General features: G+C 39.8%; 1 protein-coding gene across 1 annotated transcript; it reads left to right on the top strand.

Moving 5' to 3' along the window:
• The first annotated feature begins 249 nt into the window (after positions 1–249).
• Positions 250–26100, top strand: LOC144522086 (neuronal acetylcholine receptor subunit alpha-7-like). The gene is made up of 10 exons (XM_078256894.1): positions 250–304; positions 7550–7689; positions 8049–8093; positions 13956–14065; positions 16537–16616; positions 19894–20061; positions 20187–20381; positions 23491–23577; positions 23961–24070; positions 25426–26100. Exons 1-10 carry the CDS (start codon positions 250–252, stop codon positions 25966–25968), a joined length of 1533 nt encoding a protein of 510 aa, XP_078113020.1. The 3' UTR covers positions 25969–26100.
• Positions 26101–27318: the final 1218 nt, after the last annotated feature.

Raw genomic sequence — 27318 nt, 5'->3', positions numbered from 1 at the left:
TCAATCAGTGAGACAAACTACTGGGGGCAGAGCTTTGATGCTACAACAAATCTCATTGCTGCCGCTATTCATTAGGAATAGCTATTTCACACACACACACACACACACACACACACACACACACACACACACACACACACACACACACACAAACACAAACACACATACACAATCATCATCATCCCCGCTCCCTGGCAGGTTCAGATGGACTGAGGAATCTCTCTGCTCTCACTCCTCGCTTGGTTCAACATGGACTCACTGAATGTGCTGCTCTTTCTCGCAGTCACCTTCTTCACAGTGAAAGGTAGGCTGTCAACGTTAATTAACTCCCAAAACCTGAATAATTGTTATTATGAGGTTGGGGGTCGCCTTTTTCTTGCGGTTTTGCGTTTCATGTGTGTAATTAGCCTGTTCCGCTCTGGATTGATCTGCAAGCCTCCTAAAGTGGAATTACTTACCTGTTGTGCCAAGCACGCAGTTTTGGCAACATTATTGTTATTTACTGTAATGCTGTTTTTAATCACTATAAGGCTATAAAGACCTCGCTAGGTGCTATATCTTCACTATATTTAAAAATTAACTGTAATTTAATTTATAGCCTAATATTAGGGGCAGTTAGGCTGCCCTGCTGGACTCGGGTTTATCTTTATTTACACATATTATGAGTTCAAGCTAAATCGACAGGTGTTTATATCAGTATGTAATGTATAGGCTACTAATATAACTACCCAACGTGTTAAACAATATAGAAGGCTGCGGGCAAACTGTATAAGTAAATGACAAGACTTGCATTTCCATTTGATGTAATGATGCAGCCATTGGTTTGTGTGTGTGTGTGTGTGTGTGTGTGTGTGTGTGTGTGTGTGTGTGTGTGTTAGCACTGTACTTCAGTTGTCTGATTGCCTGTCGATTGCTCACGTGACAAAACATTTGTGTCAATTCAACTTAAACTGTGCACGCCCTGTTATTTGCATAGACAGTTAAAGAAATGGACCAACAGATCCCGTTGCTCTGGACGGAGACCAGTGAAGTATATTAGAAGCACTTTTCTGGTGAGGGCTGAGCGTTACTGCGCAGCTGCAAACTGAGCTTGACGACGTAGATGTGACGTGAGCAACCTGTCTGAAAGTTGTAAGTCTTCTGGTAGCTGTGCCAAGAGAAATCTCAATCATTCAATCTTGCAGAGACGGAGAGCGTAGGTATATGTAAGGAGATAACACAGGCTAATTATTGCTAACTAAAATGCTAGTTAACATTAGTAATTAAACTTAAACAGCTAATGTAAGTCGAAACTGCCTGCGAGCTTCTCCTGTAGCCTACTGCACGATAATTCCTCTACTATGCGACAGAAAGTCGTGTGGTTATGACACAAACGTTAGCCTATTTTTACAAAAACGTCTGCTACGGAGCCATAACGTGAGGTACAAGGTAATGGAGCATTTTATACATTGTCGTGTTTCTTTAGAAATAAACAATGGACAAATAAAGTCTTTAAACACTTGTAAAGTACACAGATGTACTGTTATTCTCTGTCAAAGTGATGTCAAAATGAATGGCAGTCAATGGAATGCTAACGGCGGGTGAGTACTTGTTAGCATCAAAATGGCGCCATAGGAGGTATGCTGTGTGGAAGTTGGCTTACCCCCTTGGTCATTTGACTGTGTTGTTATGAATATCCTGCTGATGTGTCGTTTGTGCATCTCGTCCTGATGTGTCGTTTGACTGTGTTGTTGTGCATGTCGTCCTGAAGTGTCATCTGTGCATGTCGTGCTGATGTGTTGTTTTTCCAAACCAGTTTAGATGAAACCATGGCCATTACCGAATGACAAAAGCCTCGAACCAGCGTTATTATGAATACCATTTGGTTTCTTGAAGACCCGCCCTGCGTAGATTGGTTGAAGTTATGCATTGACTTTGAGTAGTTAAGGTCAGGATAGCCCATGTTCAGGGGATAGGACCTGAACAAATCGGGTTTTGGTACTTTGTGCAAGCTTGTACGCCTGGCCAATCATAGCACTTGAATGATATGTAGGGCGGGTCTTGCCAAGAAAGCGAGTGGGATTCATAAGAACGCTGCATCAAGCCTTTTGTTCGTAACTGGGTTGGAAAAACGATAGACGGCAGTCAAATGACACATCAGGACAATATTCATAATATTACAGTCAAATGACACATCAGGACAAGAGTCAGAATATTACAGTCAAATTACATATCAGAACAAAATGACAGAAGTACAGTTTGAAGTTGAATTGACACTAGTCTATATCGACGTTTCATTAATGGGATTGTTCCCATGCTGCCGGAGGTTTAGCCAGATGTCCCTCATTTTCGGCCGGATGTCCCTCACCTTCCGCTTTCTTTGTGTTGGCATTGTAAACTCCGGTCAATTCGGAAAAATATCCTCAGAGCTAGAACCGGCAATCAAATTATATTTATCTTTTTTTGAGTAAAATTCTCACTTGACAGCCATTTTAAGTCCAGAGCTCACCTCCCTACGTGCACATTCCACCAAAAGAGGTTCCTTCCCAAGGCTATTTTGCAGAGCCGCTGTACATCCGTCCGGCGCTTAGTGCCACCCAAGACGATTGTGATTGGTTTATAGAAATACCAATAAACCAGAGCACGTTTTTCTCCTATCCCGTAGTGTTGTGTGGACTAGCCAGACCTTCCTCCGCAGCGCTGTGGAGTTAGGTCTGGCAATGCCAGACTAAATTGACACAGACAAATGTTTCTTTAAATGTTCAGTCGACAGTGCACATGTGACATACTTTTGGCAGAAATGGATCCCCGTAGCCTGTGAGGTTTTTCATAATTAACTTCAAGGAACTTGCAGGCAGTTTTGTAGATAGAGATGAGTGAAGTTACATGGCGTTACGATTGAATGGCATGATATTGGCACAAACTGACTGAGAGACAGCTTAACGATACCGGAAAATGTCACAATTTCATCATTCAAAAACCTTCCTTGTAATAGTTGACTAAACAGAAGTTTCTATTTTTTTAAACCAGTAACACTGTTTTGGATGCAACACGTTTCCATTGCTGTGCATGAACCTAGCCTACAAACCCTGCTGCTGCCTGTGCTCCTTCTAAAAGGACACACATGGCAAATTGACTGCATTCATATTTATAGGCGCCTTTCTACCTCACCAGACAAAGTGCATTACAATTTCTAAACACGCATTCATTCATCGATGGTAGCGGAGCTGCCATGCAAGGCGCTGGCCTGCCCATCAGGAGCAACTTGAGGTTCAGTGTCTTGCTCTAGTACACTTCAGCATGCAGACAAGCGGAGCGTGGGATAAACTGATTATTTAAGGGCGACCCGCTCTACCTCCTGAGCCACAGCCACCCCATTAGTCACCCCAAGTAAATTTGAAAACCTGATAATAATAAAAATGGTAATGACTTAATGGCCCCTTCAAGACATGCTGTGTCTAATCAGTTTTACTCCGATCTGCTCTGAATTTTGAACATTTTGATTGAGGCAGTTCATTTAAAAGTAATCACTCAGACTCTTTAGTCCAAACTTTACAGGCACTAGTTCATTGAGGCTGCCCCAAGAGTGAAGTATAAAGAGGCAGATGGAGAGAAGCTGTGTAAGTGTGTGCACATACACGCACAATTTAAATGTCTGTGCACATGTTGGGGGTACTTAAATCCTTTGTCCATCTCTCTGACTTATTAAGGCTGTTCATTTTGATTCAGAGGTAGAAAGCCTTTGCTTCTCCCTTTTATGACTCCCAGCTTACGTTCAGCAACATATTGGCAATATCCAGCAATGTCCTTTGTGTGGTCTCATAGCTAGTAATGTACTGGGATGTATTACAGAAAAATCTTAGGACAATAACACACATTGATGTCATCTTGCTGATCGTCATAGTGAAATTTGATCATGGTAAGCTTTGGAGGGTGCAGATCTACAGGGGATTCAGCCATGGACAAAGACAAGCTTTTAGCAAATCTTTCAGCAAGTCTTTTTGGCTTGATGCTGGACTGTGCGACCAGCCCTACAACCTCAAAACTCTGTCCCTCTGTTGCTCTGCCACCATTGGTCGGAGTGAGTGTAATGACTTGTGTTGGTGTTTCCCCATTGGCCTCTGCCCTTTCCATCTGGATCTTTTACATCTGCTATTGCCAAAATCAATCAACTAATTAACGGTTGTTGTTGTTGCTGCTGCGGCCACCAACCGTTTCAATTGTTTAATGCACAGGCAGAGTAGGCTACATGCAGTCTGTGTGTGTGTGTGTGTGTGTGTGTGTGTGTGTGTGTGTGTGTGTGTGTCTACCTGCTCCTCACTGTCGCTATTTCTTCAGACACAAATGAATGTGTGAAACTCAAGGGGGTAAGCCTCTCTTCAGAACTCGAACCTCCTATGGTGCCATTTTGATGCTACCAAACGCTCACCCGCCATTTGCATTCCATTGACTGCCATTCATTTTGACGTCAGCGAAAAACTTTACATCTGAAGCGTTTAAAGACTTTATTTGTCTATTGTTTATTTCTAAAGAAACACGACAATGTATAAAAGGCTCCATTACCTTGTATCTCACGTTATGGCTCCGTAGCAGACGTTTTTATAAAAATAGGCTAACAATTGTGTCATAACCACGTGACTTAATGTCGCATAGTAGAGGAATTACCGTACAGTACAGGAGAAGCTCGCAGGCAGTTTCGATTAGCTGTTTAAGTTTAATTACTAATGTTAACTAGCATTTTAGTTAGCAATAATTAGCCTGTGCCTATGTTATCTCCTTACATATACCTACGCTCTCCGTCTCTGCAAGATTGGGAATGATTGAGATTTCTCTTGGCACAGCTACCAGAAGACTTACAACTTTCAGACAGGTTGCTCACGTCACATCTACGTCGTGTCTCTCAGTTGGAGGCTGCGCAGTAACGCTCAGCCCTCACCGGAAAAGTGCTTCTAATATCCTTCACTGGTCTCCGTCCAGAGCAACGGGATCTGTTGGTCAAGTTTATATACTGTCTATGGTGAAACTAGTGGGCCTATGTAATAAAAAAAAAAAAAAAATCACAAACAGCAGTGACACTCAGCTATTTCCAAATAAATAAAGTGTATGGGCAGGTTTTGATATTATATCATGTAAAAATCTCCACTTCCAGAGAACAGCAGGAAGAGGGACAGGAAAATCAAAATGGTTGGCAAGCAGGAGATTTCTATTTGATAATTTTTTTAGCATCAAATTATTTATATCATATAGTTATTCTATATTGTTTAAAATAGGTTATCGATGTGTTTCCTCGCAAGATTCGCTTGCGGAAAAAAAATAGACGATAGCTGCAACAGCACGATTGGCGACGGCGCGCTTAAAGAAAGCGGGTGGCGCTTTGGCGGCCTGGTGAAAGATTAACTACACAAATAACAAAAAGGAGTAGGCCTACACATTATGAACAAAGGAGAAATCATCTTTAAATTAGAACCATCTTAAAGTAGCACTAGGAAGCGATGCCAGTGGAACTTTAGTTTCACTTTCAGTTTCCAGCGGAAACTAAATGTTTAAAGAGCAGCAACAGTAATGTTTACAGCAAAGTCACTATATAAAGTTTAGAAAGACATCCTGTCGTCTGTCCTCCCCCCTGTTCTGATGTCCGATGACATCATTTACATGCATAATATTTAGCCATGTGGATTTACCACTGAAAGAGGTTCGTCTCAGCCCAGCAGCTTAGTTTACAAGAATTTGCCAAATTTTAAGATACGTGGAAAACTAAGATAAACAGTAAGACTTCATACAACCAGCCTTTGTTTAAGCTTGTCACAATTTGCTATTAGCTGAGCTAGCGCGCTGTGCTCATGTAAAACATAACGGCAGTGGATGAGAGACTGTGATAGCAGATTAAAATTTGCTTTCTACATGGTTTTGCATGTTTATGAAGGGTTGCTGCATTTCAGTCTTTTGCGATGTGTTCATCACGCATGTTCATATCGCGATGACAATAACAATACAATTTATCAGACAGCAGCTCTACTAAAGATGAACATTTTACATCTATACTCACATTATAGACACTACCGCTGACTATCCCTATAACAATTTGGCCACATACAAATTGACCATACACTGTCCAGCCATATAAAAGGTTTTGACCTAGTCTTGTTTTGAAAGAGCAGGATGCAACACAGCACAGGAATAGGGAGATGCCCACAGGCAACAAGATCTCTGCCAAATCATCGAGATAATGTGCTTCTCATAGATGGTTTAGGATAATTGGTCTGTGGCCATAAGTGAAGTGAATAAACGCTGCCAAAAACTCTCTATAACTCAAGAGTGGATACGAGTGTGTGAAAATGAGGGGCAGTTCTGATCTGAGATTGCAGTGAGATGAACCCAGGCCAGGTAATGTATTTGGATGATTGCCTTGTCTGGGCTGCATGTGTTTCACCACCCTTTGTTTAAAATATTCCACTCTGAAATTGACTTTTTTTATACCATATATCATTTGATTTAACTGAAACATTAAATTAAATGCAAAATTATTCAAGAGTGAGAGGTCTGCTGGCACAGACTCTTGAGTCTCTTGGTGAAAGATGGAGCTGGAGTGGTGATAGGTACCTGCAAGATGAAGCAAGATTATAAATGGAAAGAGGTGTGATAATCAGCCAGAAATTCAGGTATGGATTGGATGACGTAGAAATAGGGTGAATGTAGCTTTGGGTCACGCTAGCATCGTGGTGGCTCTATGAAGGGCAACGTTGGTCTGTCGTATTACTTTGATCCAGACCGGAATACCTCAACAACTATTGAATATATTTCCCCACAATTTTGTACAGAGGTAGGCAAGGATGTCTCAATTTTGTTAAATTCTTGTTGCCTCGACTTCTCTCCCCTTGTGTCTGAGTGGGCGGGACTAAGACGCAAGGAGAGGAGGCAAGGAAAGGTATCAGGGATGTACAAACCCGAGCCACATTAACCAGCTCCGACTGGGGGATCCCGAAGCGTTCCCAGGCCAGGTTGGAGATATAATCCCTCCACCTAGTCCTGGGTCTTCCCCGAGGTCTCCTCCCACCTGGACGTGCCTGGAACACCTCCATAGGGAGGCGCCCAGGGGGCATCCTTACCAGATGCCCAAACCGTACCTCAACTGGCTCCTTTTGACGGAAAGGAGCAGCGGCTCTACTCCGAGCTCCTCACGGATGACTGAGCTTCTCACCCTATCTCACCCTCCTGAGGAAACCCATTTCGGCTGTTTGTACCCTGGATCTTGTTCTTTCGGTCATGACCCAGCCTTCATGACCATAGGTGAGGGTAGGAACAAAAACTGACCAGTAGATCGAGAGCTTTGCCTTCTGGCTCAGCTCTCTTTACGTCACAACGGTGCAATAAAGTGAATGTAATACCGCCCCCGCCGATTCTCCGACCAATCTCCCGCTTCATTGTCCCCTCACTCGCGAACAAGACCCCAAGGTACTTGAACTCCTTCACTTGGGGTAAGGACTCATTCCCTACCTGGCATTCTTGCTCAGTTTGTCCTGAAGTCATTATGAAAGTATATTTACTGTCCAGGTTTCTCTGTCTTCTGTAGTTTCTCTTCAAGGGCCAGATCAGCGCAAACTGTACAACGACCTGATGACTGGCTACAACCCACTGGTGAGACCAGTCTCCAATGACTCTCAGACTCTCACTGTTCAATTCGGCCTCACCCTCATGCAGATCATGGATGTGGTACGTAAATAATGATTCTCCACACATTACTTTAGCACAGGCACTGCACAAGGCGGTGTTATGATAACTCATTCTTGTTTAGGTGAAATTTTGTTATCATCTGTCAATATAAAAATTGTCACTATCTTCTCAGTTCACAGCTAAAATCAATTCCCATGTAAAAAATATTGACTTTTCAAATATGGGTAAAGGGTAACAGTCAATTGTTTCTCCACTGAGAGGTGAAGCTACTGTGGATGTTGATGTTTTTTGAGTAGCATGACTCTTTCTTTATGAAACTTAAACTGAGAAAAACAATAAATACCTACACCAAAATACCTGCCTGTTAATGAATATCACTCATCATCATTTTCTATCAGGATGAGAAGAACCAGGTTTTGACAACCAACATCTGGCTGCAACTGGTAAGGTTTCTTTCTTTACAATGTATGTAAAGTCACAAAAGTTAAACCGCACCTGGCTACACTTAGCCACATACTACATTTTATTACTAATATTATATATGTTATATATTACTTATATGCAATTTGTTCATCTAATCACAATAAATGTTTAGTTATTGTCTGACAGTTTTGTTTATCACATACTGGAACCCAGAAGGAAATAAAGCAAATATGTACTCTCATATTCTCAATAAACCATCAATTTGTTGTAACTACTTATCCTGTTTGTGGTCCCAAGATCCTGGAGTCTATCTGAGTATGCACTGGGAGAGAGATTGGTTACACCTTTGTGGCAAAGAGGTTATATTAATAAGAGGCGACCCTCCATTGGGTCGCCAATACAACATCTGCGTGCAGTCGCAGAGTCGCCGCCATTTTGGACTGAACTGAAGTGTTTGCATTTATGACGGAAATACGTAAAATATGCCATTCCTACTTACAAGAAGGGATTAATATGTTTAAAACTGCTAGTAAACATCAACCATGGCAGTCATCTAATTTAAACGCCTTCCCTTTTCTTCTTTTTACCTGTTTGTAGTCATAATAGTGATAGGTAGTCTTAACGAAAAGCTGAAATTGAAGCCAGACTGAACTTGTCAAACTGGCTTGGCAAAATTGCTAACATGCTAGCTAATGCTACACTTTTTCTATAAAAACTCAGTTTTAGCATAGACCTCTATTCCAGAAAAAGCCACGCTAATGTCTGATTGCCTCGAAGAGACCCTTTCCATGATAAATATTATTAGAAATTGTTGTAACTTCAGTGTACGTTGTCGTATCTGCCCGAAATTTCTCACAATTGACAAGGGTCCAGGTCTGAGGACATCTACAGGCCAATATTTACTTTTGGTCATAGCGCCCCCCGCTGGCAACAGGAAATGCGCCTTATATGACAAACATCATCCGATTTACATGAAACTTATAATGTGTGGTCGACATGGGATACTGAGCCGCCCCCTATACTTTTACCACGCCCACTTACTCAGGCCACACCCCCTTTCATAACATTTGAACAGTTTAAAGTAGAGTCTTGTGTGAGGTGTCATTGAACTCAGCAGAGAGTTCCTTCTTCATTGGTGATGGTTTGGCCTGCCCCCTATGTTTAAGCCACGCCCCTTTCATAACATTTGAATCGTTTAAGGTAGACCCTTGTGTGAGGTATCATTGAATTCAGCAGAGACTTCCTTCTTCATTGGTGATGGTTTGGCCCGCCCCCTATGTTTAAGCCACGCCCCTTTCATAAATGCTGACCCATCTAAGGTAGAGTCTTGTGTGAGGTATAATTGAACTCAGAAGAGAGTTCCTTTTTAATTGGTGATGGTTTGACCCGCCCCCTATAATTTAGCCACGCCCCTTTTCACAGCTAATGAACTGTATGACGTAGAGTCTTGTGTGAGGTATCGTTGAACTCAGCAGGAAGTTCCCTTTTCATTGGTGACGATTTGCAGTGTCTGAGTGCCGCGCAAATGCACGGTCGCAAGGAGCGGCGTCCGCCAGTAACCCCGACGCGCAGAGGCGCGAGGGCCCGTCCATCGCTGCTTGCAGCTTTAATTCAGATTATTATTCATTTCAAAATACACAAATCAGGCTCAAGTTCCATTTATTTTCATTTTTGCACAACGAAATGCAGTTGTAGTAGTATTTGGGGAGATATGGCTAGCATTTTAATATAAAAAATTTGACATCAAAATATTTTCCATCAACTTGAATTTGAGCACCAAGCATTGCTGATGTAACGTTAAATAATGTAAAGAGTCCGCCTCCCCTTATCCCACCGGAGTCCTATGTTCTGTCGGTGTGGACTGAGTCCACCCGTCAATTGCAGCAGCCCGATCCAGGAGCCAGGTCTCTGCCAAGTAGGCACCGCACAACAGTCTACGATCTCCCTTCGCTGGGTCACACCGCCTTCTGTGGTGTTCTGTGGTGTGTTGACTTAATCCAGTCCTCAGGCTTCCTTCTTCAATGTTTATGAGTTTATCTCTGCCATATGCCATACGTGCTTCGATAATAAACTTGAAAGGACAACAAAATTAAATGAAAACGTAGCAAAGTTTATGGGAGCTGCATGGCATGGTATAACTAAGCATGATTAATTTTACAAGGTATTGTTGCATTAATTGCAAAACATTTAAGCAAGATCACTGCACTCGGCAGCAAAATAAGCTACAATGTAAATTGTTGGGCAAGTGCTTGTTTTGCCACTGACAGGCTCAGATTATTATTATTATTATGTCTGACAACATTATGAAAAGGATTCCCACAGAGGGCGGCCGTTCTGTTAAAGAGTAAGATCTTTTTTAAACATAAAAACATCCGCGAAATCGCTATTGCTAAACCCACCAGACAAAACTAAGTGGTCATATGACAAACCTACGGCTAACTGAGACTTTCTTCGGTTGAAAAATTATCTTTTAAATTGAAGAACATCATATTTGTAATCCATGGCTCAATTCAAATGGGATCAAAAAATAATTTGCCTCTCCCCGTTCACTACCGTTCATATTTTTTTCCAAATTAAAGGTGCACTATGAGTTCCTGCATGGTTTCAGCACAATTTCATTTTTGTCTCAAATCGTAGGCATCTCTCCTTGATCCGCTAGCTGCCTGCCCCCTGAATACACTGTGAAAAAGCCCGGTCTCGGGAGACAACACAGGGGTCGTAAACGTCAAACAAACACTAGAGGCACAGCGTGTGCACCAAAATACAACAAACCACTCCAGCCAATCACCGACAAAATGGTTGGGGGAGGGGGTGGAGGTTAGTGACAGTTACAAACTCACAGTGCACCTTTAAGGTCCCATGAGGTCCACCAGAAGGGGAGGGACTTTGCCTCTCTATTGATCTTCCCATCTAATTTTTGCAAGAAAGTGAATAAACATTTTATTCTCAATGTTGAACTTTACCTTAAACTTTAGCCTTTAACCTGGTATATGGTTTGTTCATCTAATCACAATAAACGTTTAGTTATTGTCTGACAGTCTTGTTTATCACATCATCTGGAACCCAGTCTTTTCCCTTTCACCTTCCACAGGGGCAATACGCCCATTTCTCCTCCATGCAGTAAGATGTTTTATAGCAGCCTGTCCATTGTATGACACTAGTGCTGCTGCAACGTCAGCAATCTGTATCAAGGCTGTTTGGTCTGTTTTAAATCACCCCGTGGAATCGCAGCAGCAGTCTCACTCAATCTCTCTCACTCCACACCCTGCACAATCAACTTAGGCTCTCAAACACAAGATAGCGCAGACAGAATTTACAGTTTTTATCATTTGTTAACGCTGATCTGTTGGCTACCTGTGGTGACCTAAAGATGATCATCTCCAAAAGTCACTTTGAGACATTAAAGATGGTTCTTCAAGATTACACACTCATCATGCTTACCAGAGAGTAGTAAATATATGATTTCAGGATAGTGTTGGAATGAAAAAATAATATATACACTGAATTGCAGCATTTTTAGAGCAGATCATGTTATTGCTTTGTTAAAGACAACTGAGTGGTTATAGTATTTTTTTTTTTGCCCATAAGCCTACTTTTTCTTTTTACCATGGTGCCTTCTGCTGGGCCATCATTAAAAGTAGCTTATTGGAATAGTTTCATTTTGGGAAATACGCTTTCTTGCCAAGAGTAAGCCAAGAATACCAAGATACGAGATACCACTCTCATATTTGTCTGGTAGATATGAAGCTACAGCTTAGTTTAAAGACTGGAAACAGGGAAACAGCTCGCCTATTTTTATCTGAAGGTAAATCCGCCAAGCAGCACCTCTAAATCACGTTATTTGACACATTATTTCTTGCTTGTTTAAGATTGTTATGGAAAACGGTGCCAGGCTAGCTGTTTCCGCTTGTTTCCAGCCTGTATGCTAAGCTAAGCTAACCGCAAGAAAGCAGGTCATGTTTTCATGTTTATTTGAATAGGGACAGATGCTTACACGTAGCCATGTGTGCAACAAATCTCCAATGTACAGCATCACAACATTTATAGCAATTTCTAATTTCCAATGCTTAAATATTTCTGTAGTATTTCTGGTAAAAAAGAGCAACATGTTGGTGAGGATGACATGACTGTGGAAAGACACTTTATAATGAATTTACCATGAGCTATGCAGGTGATTCAAACCTCAATTAATGTGTTTTACTCAGCCTTTATTAGTGACTGACCTATTACATTTCTTCATTCTGCCCACAGCCATTATTTGAATACCATGGCGGATTGAACTGATTAAAAAATGTATTATGGATCTGAGTATACATATCCATAAAAAATCTTTCATTAATATGTAAAAAAAAAAAAAACATATCTGCCAGCTGTAGCATTTAGCTATATTAAGCTGGAAATCAGCCAAAGTCATCATGTGCACACATCTGCTATGGGCCTGGATGGGTTTTCTGCTTGTTTTTTCCAAAGAGTCAGATATGGTAAAAGATACAGCCTTCTACTTGTGATTTTATTTACACAAATTGTGCAGTTGCACTTTAAATAATAAGTATAATCAGTTAAACATGTCAGTCAAAAAATGGTACTCTGTGATACTGGAGTAATTGTCCAGATTGAAATATCTTATAGGCATTAGAGCTGTCAGTCTTCCTCTATAATAGTACCATTCAATTTCATTTGTTATTTTTTGTATATTCGAATAATGTTTGAATATTTAATGCTCAAATGCAGCCTGTTATTAATATGTATTACACTACTCAGGCTTATGCATTGTCAATGCCACTATAAGCATGTGGTTGTTGTTACACGTTTTGTCCACTAGAGGGACTTTAGCCTGGCCTTGAAGGGGACCTAAGTCACGGCGTATTGCATTTCCAACACGCCGCTTTCTGTTTACTATCATTTTCCACCACTAGCACACAGCGACAAACACAAATCAACAGAGAACTCCGTAATGAAACATTATCTAACAAGTGTATTGAAGCTAACTATTGATAACATAAGCATTTTGGCTCGGTGGATGTCGATTTAAAAGTAATGTTAAAACCCGTCCTTCCGATTTCCAGCCTAACGTTACTCGGTACATAACGTTAGCTCACAATGCCTTGTGTTTCTCACTCCTGAAACTTATTATTCATCAGACGTGACATGAGAAAAGGGAGATTAGCTAACGTTAGCCAAACTATTTATTAAAAAATTGAATAGTAATTTCAGCTTTCCAATAGTAGCCTATTGATTTCTTTACTATTTAAATTATATTCAGCCCTAATAGGCATAGGCCTACTTTTTCTTTTTAATTTTAGTACATACTGCAGCTTCCCTTACAAAGTACGTGTTGCATGCAGTATGCACACAATTGGGACATAATTTGTCACATTGCACCTGCAATTTTGACCCTATTACTCATAAATACGCTACGCATGACTGTGGGTCAGAATAGCCAACGCTGTCGTGCATATATTGCGAAATGCGACCGGATGCAGTAAAACATTCTGACATTTTTGGAAATCTACAACCTGTAGCTGATTTATATATTTGATTTGAGACTCTAACATTGTACAGCAATACAATGCTGTCATCTTAGTACTGTTGGAATAGCAAAAGAAACAGTGTCCCTTGGAAATCTAAAAATCATATTCCTCCACAGATGTCACTGAAATCTGGCACAGAGATGGAACTCAATTCTTGTAGCATGTCACTGCATAATGTTACCCACAGCTGCTGTCACATACATTTATTTGACCCATTACAGTAACTGCCAGTGTCACTAATAAATACATTAGTGTTACAGTAAATTCCAGGTTGAGCATTTAAACAAGGCTTACCAAACACAGGTTTAAAAGGTATGTTTAACATGTACATTATGTTTCTGCATCCCACAGCAGTGGGATGATCACTACCTGCGGTGGAATACATCAGAGTATGGAGGTGTGACCAATGTTAGATTTCCTGACCATCTCATTTGGAAGCCAGACATCCTGCTGTATAACAGGTAGGCATTGTAAGGACAGATCTGCACTGTAATTGGTTATGCATGGTGTCAGACTCGGCATGCATGCTTTGCACAATAAAATGGAGGTGGATGTCAGGAGGGATAATGTATTTTGGGGTTTTTGTGTTCCAGAGCTAAAAACAAGATTGTCACAATGGCACCTACAGTGATACATTAAACACAGCAGAAATGATTTTCTGAGAAATAGAAAAATATGCAAAAACCACATTGCTACTAATAGAATCATCCATAAGTGTGATTTAGGCATTCACAATTTGTATTATATTGTATAAACAAACGTTACGAGTAGTCATGCACAGATACCTGTAAAATAAATAAATACAACTATTTTCTTTAATAATTAAATGCATTGTGGATTCATTTGTATTTTAAATATGTAACTGAATTCGATCAAAATAAGAAAAATTTAATAATTAAAAAAACTTTCCCCTTGAGCAGCTCAAATGTAAGGTCCGCTTTGCTTGAAATGGTTTAGGCCTCTAACTTCATTTCTATTTTGGGTCCCCTAATTCTACTACTACTGACACAGCCGAGTGTTTCCATCTGCTGATTTCTGACAGGAGGACTTGAAGCTCTGTGTGTTGTTCTTTTTGCTCTTAGGGGACATGTGTGAGTGAAACTCCACAAATGGAGCCGAACAGGAAGCCTTAGATTTAGCAAATGATCAAATCTCACGAACGTGCACCTCTTCATGAGCAGGTGGCAATCATCAAGTTAAAATGAGCAATTCATGACAAGTTTGTGCTGTTAAGAGTTTTTTTTTTTTAACTGAATATGACTTGGAACACTTGTATGATTTAACGTCAGGGTACAAAGTAAGAGAGGCTTAGGATAAGAAAATGAAAATGTTCTTGCATCAGACCTATTGCATCAATTTTAAGGTCCAACTTTAATTTATATATAAATTATAAATTATTAATGGCCCAACTAACACACAAGTAATTATTACTTTAAATTATTAGCCTAATTTAAGTTTAAAACCCTTTTTACATCTCACCTACAAATAGGCCAAATTTCCTTTAGGAACAAGAAACTTGGATAGCTCTCATTTTCAAAACTAAGCATTTATGTCTGGTACCAGCTTGGAAGATCAATATGTAGTGAATATACTTCTTTCCTTTTAAAGGTTAATCAGAAATGGTACTATAAATGTGCTGATGACAGGTAAGCTGGTTTTCAGACAGCACCGATACACTTCAAGGTTAGTGGAGCTCTGCAGTTTAAAGGTCCTATGACATGCTGCTTTTTGGATGCTTTTCTATAGGCCTTAGTGGTCCCTAATACTGTATCTGAAGTCTCTTTCCCGAAATTCAGCCTTGGTGCAGAATTACAGCCACTAGAGCCAGTCCCACAATGAGCTTTCTTTAGGATGTGCCATTTCTGTGTCTGTAGCTTTAAATGCTATTGAGGAGGAGAGAGGGGGGGCAAGGTGCCAAACTGCCATGCTTCGCTTGTTTGCAGGCCATTATGTCTCTCGCTTTCTCATGGGCGGGCCAAATTCTCTGGGCGGGCAAAGCAGAGAAAGGGGAGGTAACCTTCCTCCTTATGACATCATAAAGGGAAGATTCCAGATCGACCCATCTGAGCTTTCATTTTCTCAAAGGCAGAGCAGGATACCCAGGGCTCGGTTTACATCTATCACCATTTCTAGCCACTGGGGGACCATAGGCAGGCTGGGGGAACTCATATTAATGTTAAAAAACCTCAGAAAGTGAAATTTTCATTCCATGGTACCTTTAAGTAGCAGTAGTTCAGTACTGTCTAGACGAGAGCTTCGGAGCAATACATTATTTAGACAAATTAATAAACATGTATAAAAAATATGGGGGAAAAAGCAATTTGTTATATGTCCCTAATGGAAGAGGCTATACAGATTACCAATTATTATACACCATTATCAATCTTTAAAAGAAAGATCTGAACTAATCACATTAGAGGCACTCAGTCTCCCATTGACTAATGAGGGGATAAAGCATTGTACTTCATTTGTCATTGTCCCTCTGAGTAAAGCCTTGATTTGAGACTCTTTGAATTAGACACTGCTGCAAGTCAAGTTCTTTTTTGCCTTTCAACTCAAAGATCAACCATGCCTCAAGCTCTGGGGAGTTCATTTAGAGGGAGTGAATTGTGGGTAGCAGGGGAGAATGAGGGTAACCACTTAATAACCATCTCCAGGGAAATGTTGCATCAGTTGTGACTCCTGGTGTGCTGTGTACCTGCTGCAGTATGAATTAGTTAGAGAAATATTTGTATTTTTTCACCGGATCTTTTTTTCCGCTCGCTGTTTGTGGCTCCTTAAAAATGTATGTTGCATCCTCATAATTAATAGCGGTTCTTGCAAAGGTTATATCAGTGTATGAATTTGTTCAAATGTTTTCCTCTGAAGCTGAACTTTACTTACAGATAACACTGCAGTGACAAACACTGATGTAGCTCCATGTTGTCCACAGTGCTGATGAAAGATTTGATGCTACTTTCCACACCAACATTTTGGTTGACTCCTCGGGCACCTGTACCTACTTACCTCCAGGTAAGAGTTATAATCTCAGTCAACCCTCACATGTCAGAATCAGACAAAAACACATGTTTACTCATTGGAAATATTAGATGCTCCATCATTGCTCCCTCCCTCTGCTATTTAAAAAAAAATTATACACATAAACACATTTCAAAATAGTCACAGATGCTAGTCTCAGGAAACACCTGATATTCACAGCCAAACTTACATAAGCAGCAATGTAAAGTAATATAAAATAATAATAATAATAATAATATTAATAAAAACTAAGTAAAAATGATAATAACTTCAGTTGCATATAATAATAATAAAAAATAAAAAAAATAAGTGAGAGAAAAACAAACAAAGCAAAAATATGATGTCGCCCCCAAGCTGGATTTCAAGATAATTGAACATATGAACTAAATAAAGAAATGAATACGTATTGTATATATATGCCTAGCAGTGTGGTAAAGCATGATGTAAGCCACATCTGGAACCTGTCTATTAGAGACAGGTATTAGCTGAGCGCAGGCAATTTAAACATCCACACTGCAGCATTAGTTGCTGCACAATATTAAAGCTGTGGTAGGCACTTTATTTTTAGCGTCACTGGGCAATAATTCCATAATAATCTTTCAGGATATTATAATTCAAGTGGTCTGAAAGAAAAATACACTACTGCACCTCCTCTTGGCTTTGTATATACACTTTAGATAATCTAGTTTGTGAAGGGAGACTTTGGCCAATAACAGGTCATTTCAGAGAGAGAGAGCGTTCCTATTGGCTGTCCTGTGCATGCATTGCGACACAGAGGGGAGAGGGAGAGGTCATTCTGGCGTTGGTTTGCTTTCTTCCACTGCAGCTTTAAGGGTGTTAACTAAATTGTGTGCTCCAGATATTGTCTCATTGTACTCTCAGTTGTGGTACAATTGTTTTTAGTTTGGAGTTGGATAGATTGTCTAACTGGTATGCTATAATCACTTTTAAATGGTCTTATCCCAGTAACAGTAATTTAATGTCATATGCTCCAAATGATTCATCACTATCGAGTGCTCATCAAGCCCCTTCTGATCCACTACTGCCAGACTGTGTGGTCTTAAAAGACACACACACACACACACACACACACACACACACACACACACACACACACACACACACACACACACACACATGCATGGGAATACATTGAAACAGAAGGCCTTCCTGTCACAGCTGGTGATTACTGCTCTCCCCGGCAGGCTCTTCTTCCCCCCTTTTTTTTCTCTGACCACGCAAAAGGGCTGGACTGCCTTGCCTCAGCATCTTAATCGATACCACCGTAAATATCATTGAATTTCTTCTGGATTGATTGCCTCTGTTACAAGCAAATTGCATCTCAACTTAGTTCCAAATGAACACTCATTGAATGCAATATTGGCCCAAAACAGTCACTCGGCACTTTAGCTCAAAACAACTGCATTAAATGATTACCGGATTGCAGATATGAAGGTAAATATACACAAACCTATAAGCTTATCATTTAAGAGAAACATTGGTGATAGTCCCTGGCTTGCAGATTGGTATTTCTGGCAGTGGGGCCCCAGAACTACTAGAGGAAGGGTCCCTGTGCATGGGAGAAACAGATGTTTAACAACTTGGGTTTCATTAGTTTGGCACGCGTGAACTGACCAGCGCATGTCCAGAGGATGATGTCAATCACATGTAGTGTCTTTGTCTCAAGAATCTCACTATCCAGAAGTCTCTGTCTGTCCGTCTGTCTGTCTGTCACACGAAGGGGCGATGACCGCATGAAAGGGTGCAAGTTAAAAAGTGAAAATGTTCCCTTTAATCAGAGCACTCGCACAACAACTTAGCAGAGGCTATTTTTGGGGGATTTATTAACCACAAAAGCAAGAAACCTTTTTTAAATCTTGAGATCTCCGCTCCGTTTCAGTACCGCACACACAACACATGCAGCCCCTGGCACACACACAACAAACAGCACTATCTGAGAATATTAACTAGGCCTGATAAATTAATGTTAATGCATAATGTTGGGGAGATTTTTGGGGTATTGCATATGTAATTATGTACAATGAAGCTTTGATTACTGATCTGCAATACGTTCAATATTAATAAACTTTGAATCACAGCGAGGGCAATGATTCAGGGCTCTGTGGACCGACTCCAGCACGTCTTCACCTTGCTGTCAGCAGTTTTATGTAGCTGTGGTAGAGGGAATTAAGAAAAATAAAAAATAAACTGATGTAGTATCAGCATAAAATATACTAAAAGTAAAAGTACTCTTGCAGAATGAATGAACTTATAAGTAGTGATGCATTCATGTGGTAATCATCATTAATGTGGCTGGTAAAGGTGGGGCTTTATTATTTTATATACTGCTGAGTAGCTTCATCTATAATAATACATAATGTATTATTTGATTATATTTTGTAATAGTAATCTAAATCTGCAAAGTAATTACAGCTGTCAAATAAAGTGGAGCAAAAATTACAATATTTGCCTCTGAACTGCACTGGAGTTTAAGAATAAAGTAGCATAAAATAGTAATAATACAAAATTATAAATAAAGAAGTGTACATGCACCTTAAAGTTGTACGGTGCAGTATTTGAGAAAATGTACTTATGAAACATTTGTGAAAGTACAGTACAATACAGGATGCCAAGCAATCGGCCCATTCCGTACAGGCATGTTTTCAACGGGAACTGTACTAGTAGCCTACTATATTTGTATATTTGTTTGTATTCTATACAATGTACTGTAAATTCCTTGACTTTTTGTGCTTATATCAATGTGTTTTGAGTCATTTCAAGCAATTTACATTCCAAATTGTTTCCTGATAACTTGTCTTTGTCACTGGGTTCATTGTATTTCCTGCTCCCCATCTTTATTCTGTCCCTGCTGAGGTTTATCATCTTCTTGGCACTGAGAGAGAGGCGAGAGACCTTGTTTACTGCTGACGTCTCATATCTTTCTTAAGTATGGATGTACATTTTTTCCGTGCCTGCCTCTCCTGAAGGCTTACCGGCCTCTTTCATCTCATTGTAATATTGAACATTTTGTACTCTCCTTAGGATGGATGGCACTTGGTCTCCATATCTCTCTTGCTGCCTATATAGCTGTTGGGCGCTGTCATTTTTTTTTAAAACCTCCCTCTGCTTTCTTCATTCTGAGTTCTTGATTCTCTATCAGAGCTCGAAATGTCACCCCATCCGTTTCTGTCACTCTCTTCAGTAGCCTTCTACAGGTGAAGTATAAATATACATATCAAAGCAAGTATTTTCATGTTTATCACCATAACAGGGATCTTCAAGAGCACCTGCTACATCGATGTGCGCTGGTTCCCCTTTGACGTCCAGAGATGTGACCTGAAGTTTGGCTCCTGGACATACGGGGGCTGGTCTCTGGACTTAAAGATGTTGGAGGCGGATATCACCGGCTACATCGCCAACGGAGAGTGGGATCTTGTTGGTAGGAGGGGGCCGGGGGCTTGTGAAGTGCAGAGGATTGATATTCAAAATTCAAAATGATGATTTCCCAATAACTTGTCACTCCATTCCTGCCAGCCAGAGTAGACTGTGTTGTTTTTGTTCCAGAGGTTCCAGGACGGAAGAACGAGCGTTTCTATGCCTGCTGCGAGGAGCCGTACCCTGACGTCACCTTCACCTTGGTGATGCGGAGACGGACCCTCTACTACGGCCTCAACCTGCTCATTCCGTGCGTGCTGATCTCCACTTTGGCCCTGCTCGTCTTCCTTCTGCCTGCTGACTCTGGGGAGAAGATCTCACTGGGTTGGGAATACACACACAACACACACAATAGGGCAGTATTTATAATATATGAATATGTTATAATATTTGAGCATATTTTAATATTTGGGGGGGGAAACATCCCCGCCAATATGCAATTTTGTCATTGGAGTACATGCACCAGTTAATGACAAAATTCAGAATTGTACCGCATGTACAGTATTTTCTTAGCTGCATTAGTTCCTAATCATTGCAATCAAATTTGTAGTCCATATGAATCAGAAAGATGCCTCGATACATTTTTACTGGCCTTATAAGAAGATTTGACTGAGTGCCTTTCTCTCACTCAACTTCCAATCATTACCAACTTACACCTAAATCACATACAGATACTGTACTATCCGATACTATATTGGCATTGGTAATATAATTTGTAGGTGTTCAGCCTATTTGATATATTTGACCAGCTCTGCTCTAAACACAGAGTTGCTCAGATTGTGACTTAACATAGACTTAACATAAAAGTTTTTTTTCCCACATCTGACCTATGAAATAGTTTCTGGATGTTGACTATTCTTGTTGATGAGTGACAAAGTGAGGTGCCAGATTTTCTTGTAATGCATTTACTTATTTATTTTGACCTGACACATTTTACTGCAAAGATAACACAACTCTTGAAACCCTGAATACTGCTATATTTTAGAATTTCACAATAAAATGTTTACGGACTGCATTGCTTCCTGCTGTGTTGACATGACTTGTGTTTCATTGCAGGTCAAAGAACATAACTGAAAACAAATTAGATCATAATCAAATTAAATATTTTACAACCCAAGTGGTTTTGACGCAGAGCCAACCTTTGTATTATTCTCCAAATGTTTATATCCTAGCCCATTTGTCTCCCGGGTAATCAGCCATTCTGTGAAAAACTATGGTTTTTCATTAATCCACTTCCTCTGTGGCCTTGTGAAGTGATCTGATAATCAGCACTGAGTGACTGACTTTACCGTCAGTGGGCCGAGAAACTTATCTTAATCTTATCTCAATTGTTACAGTTGACTTGAATATATGAGCCAATTTCATGCATAAATTTCAAATGCCTGGAGGCAGTGTGTGTGTGTGTGTGTGTGTGTGTGTGTGTGTGTGTGTGTGTGTGTGTGTGTGTGTGTGTGTGTGTGTGTACTGTATGTGGGGGTGTTAATTTATGCAGTTTGTGCCTTCTTCAAACCATAAGGGTCCTGCATTACAGCTTGATCTGCATTACACTGGTAACTGGTCGTTACCAGTGCTTTAGAGCCAGATGTGTGTGTGTTTTTGTACAAGTGTGCATGGCTTCTGATCTTTTTTAGCTCACAGACAGATATAGGAAATAAGAATTGATCATGCCAAGTATAATATGCTGTTATGTAGATCTTAATGCTCCTTAAATGTGTTTGAAAGGGTTTTTTATACTGTAGTTCACATCACACATCAGGCATACGTCATGAGTTATATTGCCTACGTAAACTCTGTGTGTGTGTGTGTGTGTGTGTGTGTGTGTGTGTGTGTGTGTGTGTGTGTGTGTGTATGTGTGTGTGTGTGTGTGTGTGTGTGTGTGTGTGTGTGTGAGTTGGCTCATGTGCTAACAGATCTACTGTATATGAAGTCTGTATATCAACCCAGCTACGCGTTGACATTATTATTTTTATTATTTGAGAATGAATGAACACTAATTGAGAAATGTGTATTCATGGCAGCATTCATTCCCAGATTCAATTTCAATAAAATTGGACTGTCGTGAGAATTATGTTTGCAAAATGCACAAATGGTTCACATGTAGTATATTGGAATATTATTGTGTGTGAATCTTTACTCCCATAGTCTGCATTTTTATGTTGTAAAGGGTTGTTTATATTAGAAGATCCATCATACTGTGTTTTCATAGAATTCTATTCATTTGTTTAAGTTGTCGGTTCATCCAAATCACAAAGCAAAAACATATTTCCCCGTGTGGTATCTAGCTTTGCATATAGTAAAAACTTTATTTGCAGACGTTATGACATTTTCACTGTACAATGCAGGTAAACCGAATTAAGTGTGTGTCGCTCACTGCATTTCAAATAACATTCAAAAAACTGATCAGCAACATTTTCTAAAAACAGTTTTTAATATTTTCTACTTCTGGTTGAAAGTGGTTCCTAATTATCCAGATTTAGATTATCAGGAGTAATGGAAGCATTATTTCTGTTTGATGCGTTTGAGTTATTCGGATGTAATTCTTAAATACTTTGAGCGTAAAGCTCAACACCAATAAAATGAAATTATCATGGCAACAGACAACTAAGGAAAAGTAGAAATATACCGTATGATTTTCAGAATTTAGGTTAACTAAGGCTTAAATATTAATTTCTTTAAAATGCAGTATTCGATATGATAAACCACTCATTTGAAAGGATTCACATGCCCATCCTAGGGCCACAGATATAAGAATATATAAGAAAACATAAAGGCAGCCGTTACCTGTTTTTCAGAGGTGTCAAATGTATATCAGCATGCCTGCAGTTAATTATATGACTCTTATAAATCCTGCTAAGAAGCTCAGTCTAGTAAGACAGCCAAAGAGCCAGTGGCTTAGCGTTGTCAGCCCATTAGTGAAAACTCTGCTCTGGTATTTTGAAGAAACCTGTTAGTCTTTCTGTGCTTGTACTTCTCAGGTAATGTAGTCTGTGACTGTGATACATTATAAGCTTCAACAGCTCTGCAATTCTAATTTTGGGGAATTCTCCTTCACATTCGACTACATTACAGTACCCCATTGTGGAAGAGTAGCACATACATTTAAAACAAAGCTGAATTAGCATAATAATATAACCATTACAAATGCATTGAATGTATTTGAGGACAATAGGAACAATTTGAACAACAGAAAATAGCTGCGTATAATGCAACTGGAAACACTAGCACAACTAGAGCACTTAATCTTTTGCATATTTTACAAACCCTTTTTAAGGATGGAAGTGTTATGACTGCTTTATAACACCCAACTTGTGCATACTTGTAGCATATTTCAACATCAAAGAATTATGGGGTCCTGTCTGTGTGATTTGGGTGTTTTTCATTCCCCTAATAGTTTTGTTGTGAAGTTCTTACTGAGATTTGGTCTCCTTCCCAGGCATTACAGTCCTGCTCTCCCTGACTGTCTTTATGCTGCTGGTTGCAGAGATTATGCCCGCCACATCGGACTCTGTGCCTTTAATAGGTAAGCCAGGCTAAAATTGAAAAGAAGTCGCTATGGGTGTCAATTGCTATCACTGGGAAGACGCGGGAGAAAATGTGTGTAGTCATTTTTCATCAGGGGTTCTCTCATATCAAAATGTAACTAAGTTTAAGCAGTTTTTTATATAGAGATCCGAGTCACTGTATTTGAAACCAAAATGAAAAAGTATATTTGCATTTCTCTGACACATAAAGTAAGCAGAGTGCTCAAGCCAAGAAGGGAATTTTGCTCTCTTGGACTGTGAACCCTTTTCCTTACACTGAAACATATTATTTTATCCTCATGTTGTCTCCTTGTAATGTTACCTGCATGACACAACTTTTTGCATCCATTCTTACTGTTTCCTCTATTTCTTCTTCACCCAGCTCAATACTTTGCCACTACCATGGTCATTGTTGGTCTCTCAGTAATTGCCACAGTTCTCGTCTTACAATATCACCACCATGACCCTGATGGAAGCAAGATGCCGAAGTGGGTGAGTGTTGTTTCATGTTACAACATTTAGCGTGACTTATACAATGATCCCATTAACACCACTTTAGTCACTTGACTCTCGTCACACCCCAAAACTGTGGAGCACATTATGAAAAACTGTGGACAACTGCATTGATTATGCTGCTTTTGTTTTTTTATTGGGTTATAGTAAATTTTGCTTCACTTACTGGGATTTATTAAGATTAATATGTATTTGCTCGTGTAAGACCGTGTGTCCACTAGGTATCTTGAACAGGCAGGAATGTGCTAAGAGGTCTTCAGGTGTTCACATATGCTAAAGTTACTTAGCCAGTTGTGAAAATATAAAAACATACATGCAGAAATTCCCCAGGAGGATTCAGTCTGGCTAATGTGTTTCTACAAATGTCTTTCTTTCTTGCACAATGAGGTCTCCGGATATCTAAACATCATGAAAAGGTTTAGAGTCAAATAATGCTACAACACAAAGCAGGGTGGTTAACTGCAGTTCAGTATACCCTCTGCAGTGCAATGATTATACTTTTTGTACTTAAACTGTTGACCAGAAATGTGAAGGTGTGTATCCTGACACCAATCACCAACTGGTGTTTTATGGGGCCATGATATAATCAGCTTTTCATTGTGATTGGACAGTTAAGGAAAAGTGCAATGACGAGTGGAGCATCTCTCTGAAATGTTAAAGTGCTCATATTATACTTTATTGTGTTATATATCTTTTTTGTGCACATTATAGGTTTACAAAGTGAAAAAGCCCAAAGTCCAGCCCAAAGGGACTTACCATCTCCAACAGAAAACACTGTTCTCAAACTGCTCCAAACAGCTCTATTGTAGTCCAGCCTTTACTTCCGTGACGAACGTGCGTCACTTTGTAACACATGTTATAATGCTCGCCATTGTGCTAGCATGGCACGCCCTCATATTCTGCTTCTAACTGGCTAGTAGTCCTTACCTAGCTACTGCGCCTGTGCGACTCCCAACAAAGATGGAACAGAAGTGAGATGTCTCACTCTGTAGCTAAAACTGAGAGCTCAACACACAGGGTGAAAAGAGGAGCTGCAGCAATGTGCAGTACGACAAAGAAATATGGTGTTTTTTGCAAATTAAACCATGTAAAACTATTCTGATATAACCTCTAAATACAATTATGAACCTGAAAATGAGCATAATATGAGCACTTTAAGCAGATTTGGCTTCTGCGAAAGTGGACATTATTGTGGTAAACCAAACAAATTAGACATAAAGGATGAAAGCTGAAGACAGGCTGTATGTTCTTTGGTGGATGTATTCTGCATTTATTGAAAGTTAATAACACCCTTATTTCATTCATTTCTTATTCATTACTGTTTGATCTCAAAGACCCGTGTGATCCTGCTGAACTGGTGCGCCTGGTTCCTGCGCATGAAGCGCCCAGGTGAGGAGCGAGTGCGTTCAGCCTGTCACAACAAGGCTCCACGGAACAGCCTGACCAGCGTGGAGCTCAATGCAAGCACTTCAGCCTCCCAATCCACCAACGGCAACATGCTTTATGTTGGCTTGCGTGGCCTGGAGAGCATCCACTACTCCACAGCTGTCACCTCTTGTGACTCCGGGGTCCTCTGTGGACGGCTGGTTGGACGAGCAGGTGAGGATGAGATGCTCCTCCCCGCAGGTCACAGCTCCTCAGCTTGCAGAGTGGAACCAGAGCTTGCCAAGATCCTGGACGAGGTGCACTTTATTGCCAAGCGCTTCCGTGACCAAGACGAGGACGAGTTAGTGTGCAACGAGTGGAAATTTGCTGCGTCTGTCATTGACAGGCTTTGTCTCATGGCTTTCTCCCTCTTCACTATCCTGTGCACTATTGGGATCCTCATGTCAGCACCCAACTTTGTAGAGGCCATTTCAAAAGACTTCTTCACTTAAAGGGGAACACCACCCAATTAAAGAATTCAAGGCCTAGGAAAGTTCAATCAATGTTTGTGTACATGAGCTACTCCCTCTCAAAGCCAGAAACCAGAGAAGTAAGTCTCAAACTTGTGATCATCGAGTATGAAGTCTAGAACTGCTCCATAGATAATGAATGACAGAATGATTTTGTTTTCTTTTTTTATACCCAAATGAGCTTTATTCTATTGTAGTACTCAGCTCTGAGACAGAAAATGTACCCATATATTCCGAAGATTTCCCTGGGTGCTGTTAGCGTCATCTTTAACATCTTTCCTATTTCATTGTCTATGGAGCACTTCTGGACTTTATACTTGATAACATCACAGATTTGCGTTTTAGCACTTATGTTTTTATATTTGGGAGAGAGTTGTTCATGTTTGCTAATATTTGTGGACTGTCTTAGACTATAGGAATTACATGTATGAATTCTATATAAGGTGCGGAGTTCCCCATTTAAGGGTTTTATCTTTATTTATTTTTATCTGGAAACAAAAATAAAAGCCCATACCAATCTCTCTTATCACAGAGTAACCTCATGGGGCGGTAATTTGGATACAGTTAAGTATACTAGCATGGGACTTGTATATCACCAAATATTTAACCATACTTAACGCAAAGTTAAATTGAGGACTTCAGGCAAAATGTAATGTATAAAAAGTTGAATTCATTCCTACATTATGGTGGTGTAAAATGACCACCCTTTGACTTTATATTACACAGCCTAATGGCATATTAAAGAAAAACATCTAATTTTGATCTCTTGTATTGTTTGAAAATGATTTTAAAAAAAATACTGGTACTAGCTATATGCTATAATAACATTGTTTAAGTGGTATAATTTGCTAACAATACATGCAGCTGTGGTTTTTTTTATGTGATGTTACCTGTGCATTATTGTTCATTGCAATGCATCTATTCTCAAATATACTCCATATAAAACACAACAGTTACAGTATCTTGTATTGAAATGTATTTGTGGTATCACATTAATAAGCATATATCCAAAACAGTTATGTGATGTTGTAAGTTGCTTTTCCTATACAAATTATTGTCATACGCATAACGATGTTCTTCCTTGGTCTTACTTATTGACTGTTGCTTATTTTTATTTTATTAATTAAAGAAAACTGTAAGGTCAAAATAATTTTGTATGATGTGTTTGTTGTACTTTGACATTTCACAAAGAAATGTATTTTTTCTATTTGAAAATGGGGACAGCATATAAAAATGTTCTTTTGCTATACAGAACTATGTTTTGTATACCAGTATAAGTATACTGCTGCTCCATCCACATACAAATGATAACATTGACATTTGCACTGTCAA

This window comes from Sander vitreus, chromosome 1 (assembly GCF_031162955.1).
Source record: "Sander vitreus isolate 19-12246 chromosome 1, sanVit1, whole genome shotgun sequence".
In the NCBI taxonomy this organism is placed as follows: domain Eukaryota; kingdom Metazoa; phylum Chordata; class Actinopteri; order Perciformes; family Percidae; genus Sander; species Sander vitreus.
This window is presented reverse-complemented; position numbering and strand designations above follow the sequence as displayed.

Bases quoted from the DNA above. Each gene is read 5' to 3' on its own strand.
- LOC144522086 (XM_078256894.1), top strand. From the start codon at position 250: ATGGACTCACTGAATGTGCTGCTCTTTCTCGCAGTCACCTTCTTCACA. The intron at 7,690-8,048 runs GTACGTAAATAA...ATTTTCTATCAG, and splicing joins TCATGCAGATCATGGATGTG to GATGAGAAGAACCAGGTTTT. The intron at 24,071-25,425 runs GTGAGTGTTGTT...TTGATCTCAAAG, and splicing joins GAAGCAAGATGCCGAAGTGG to ACCCGTGTGATCCTGCTGAA.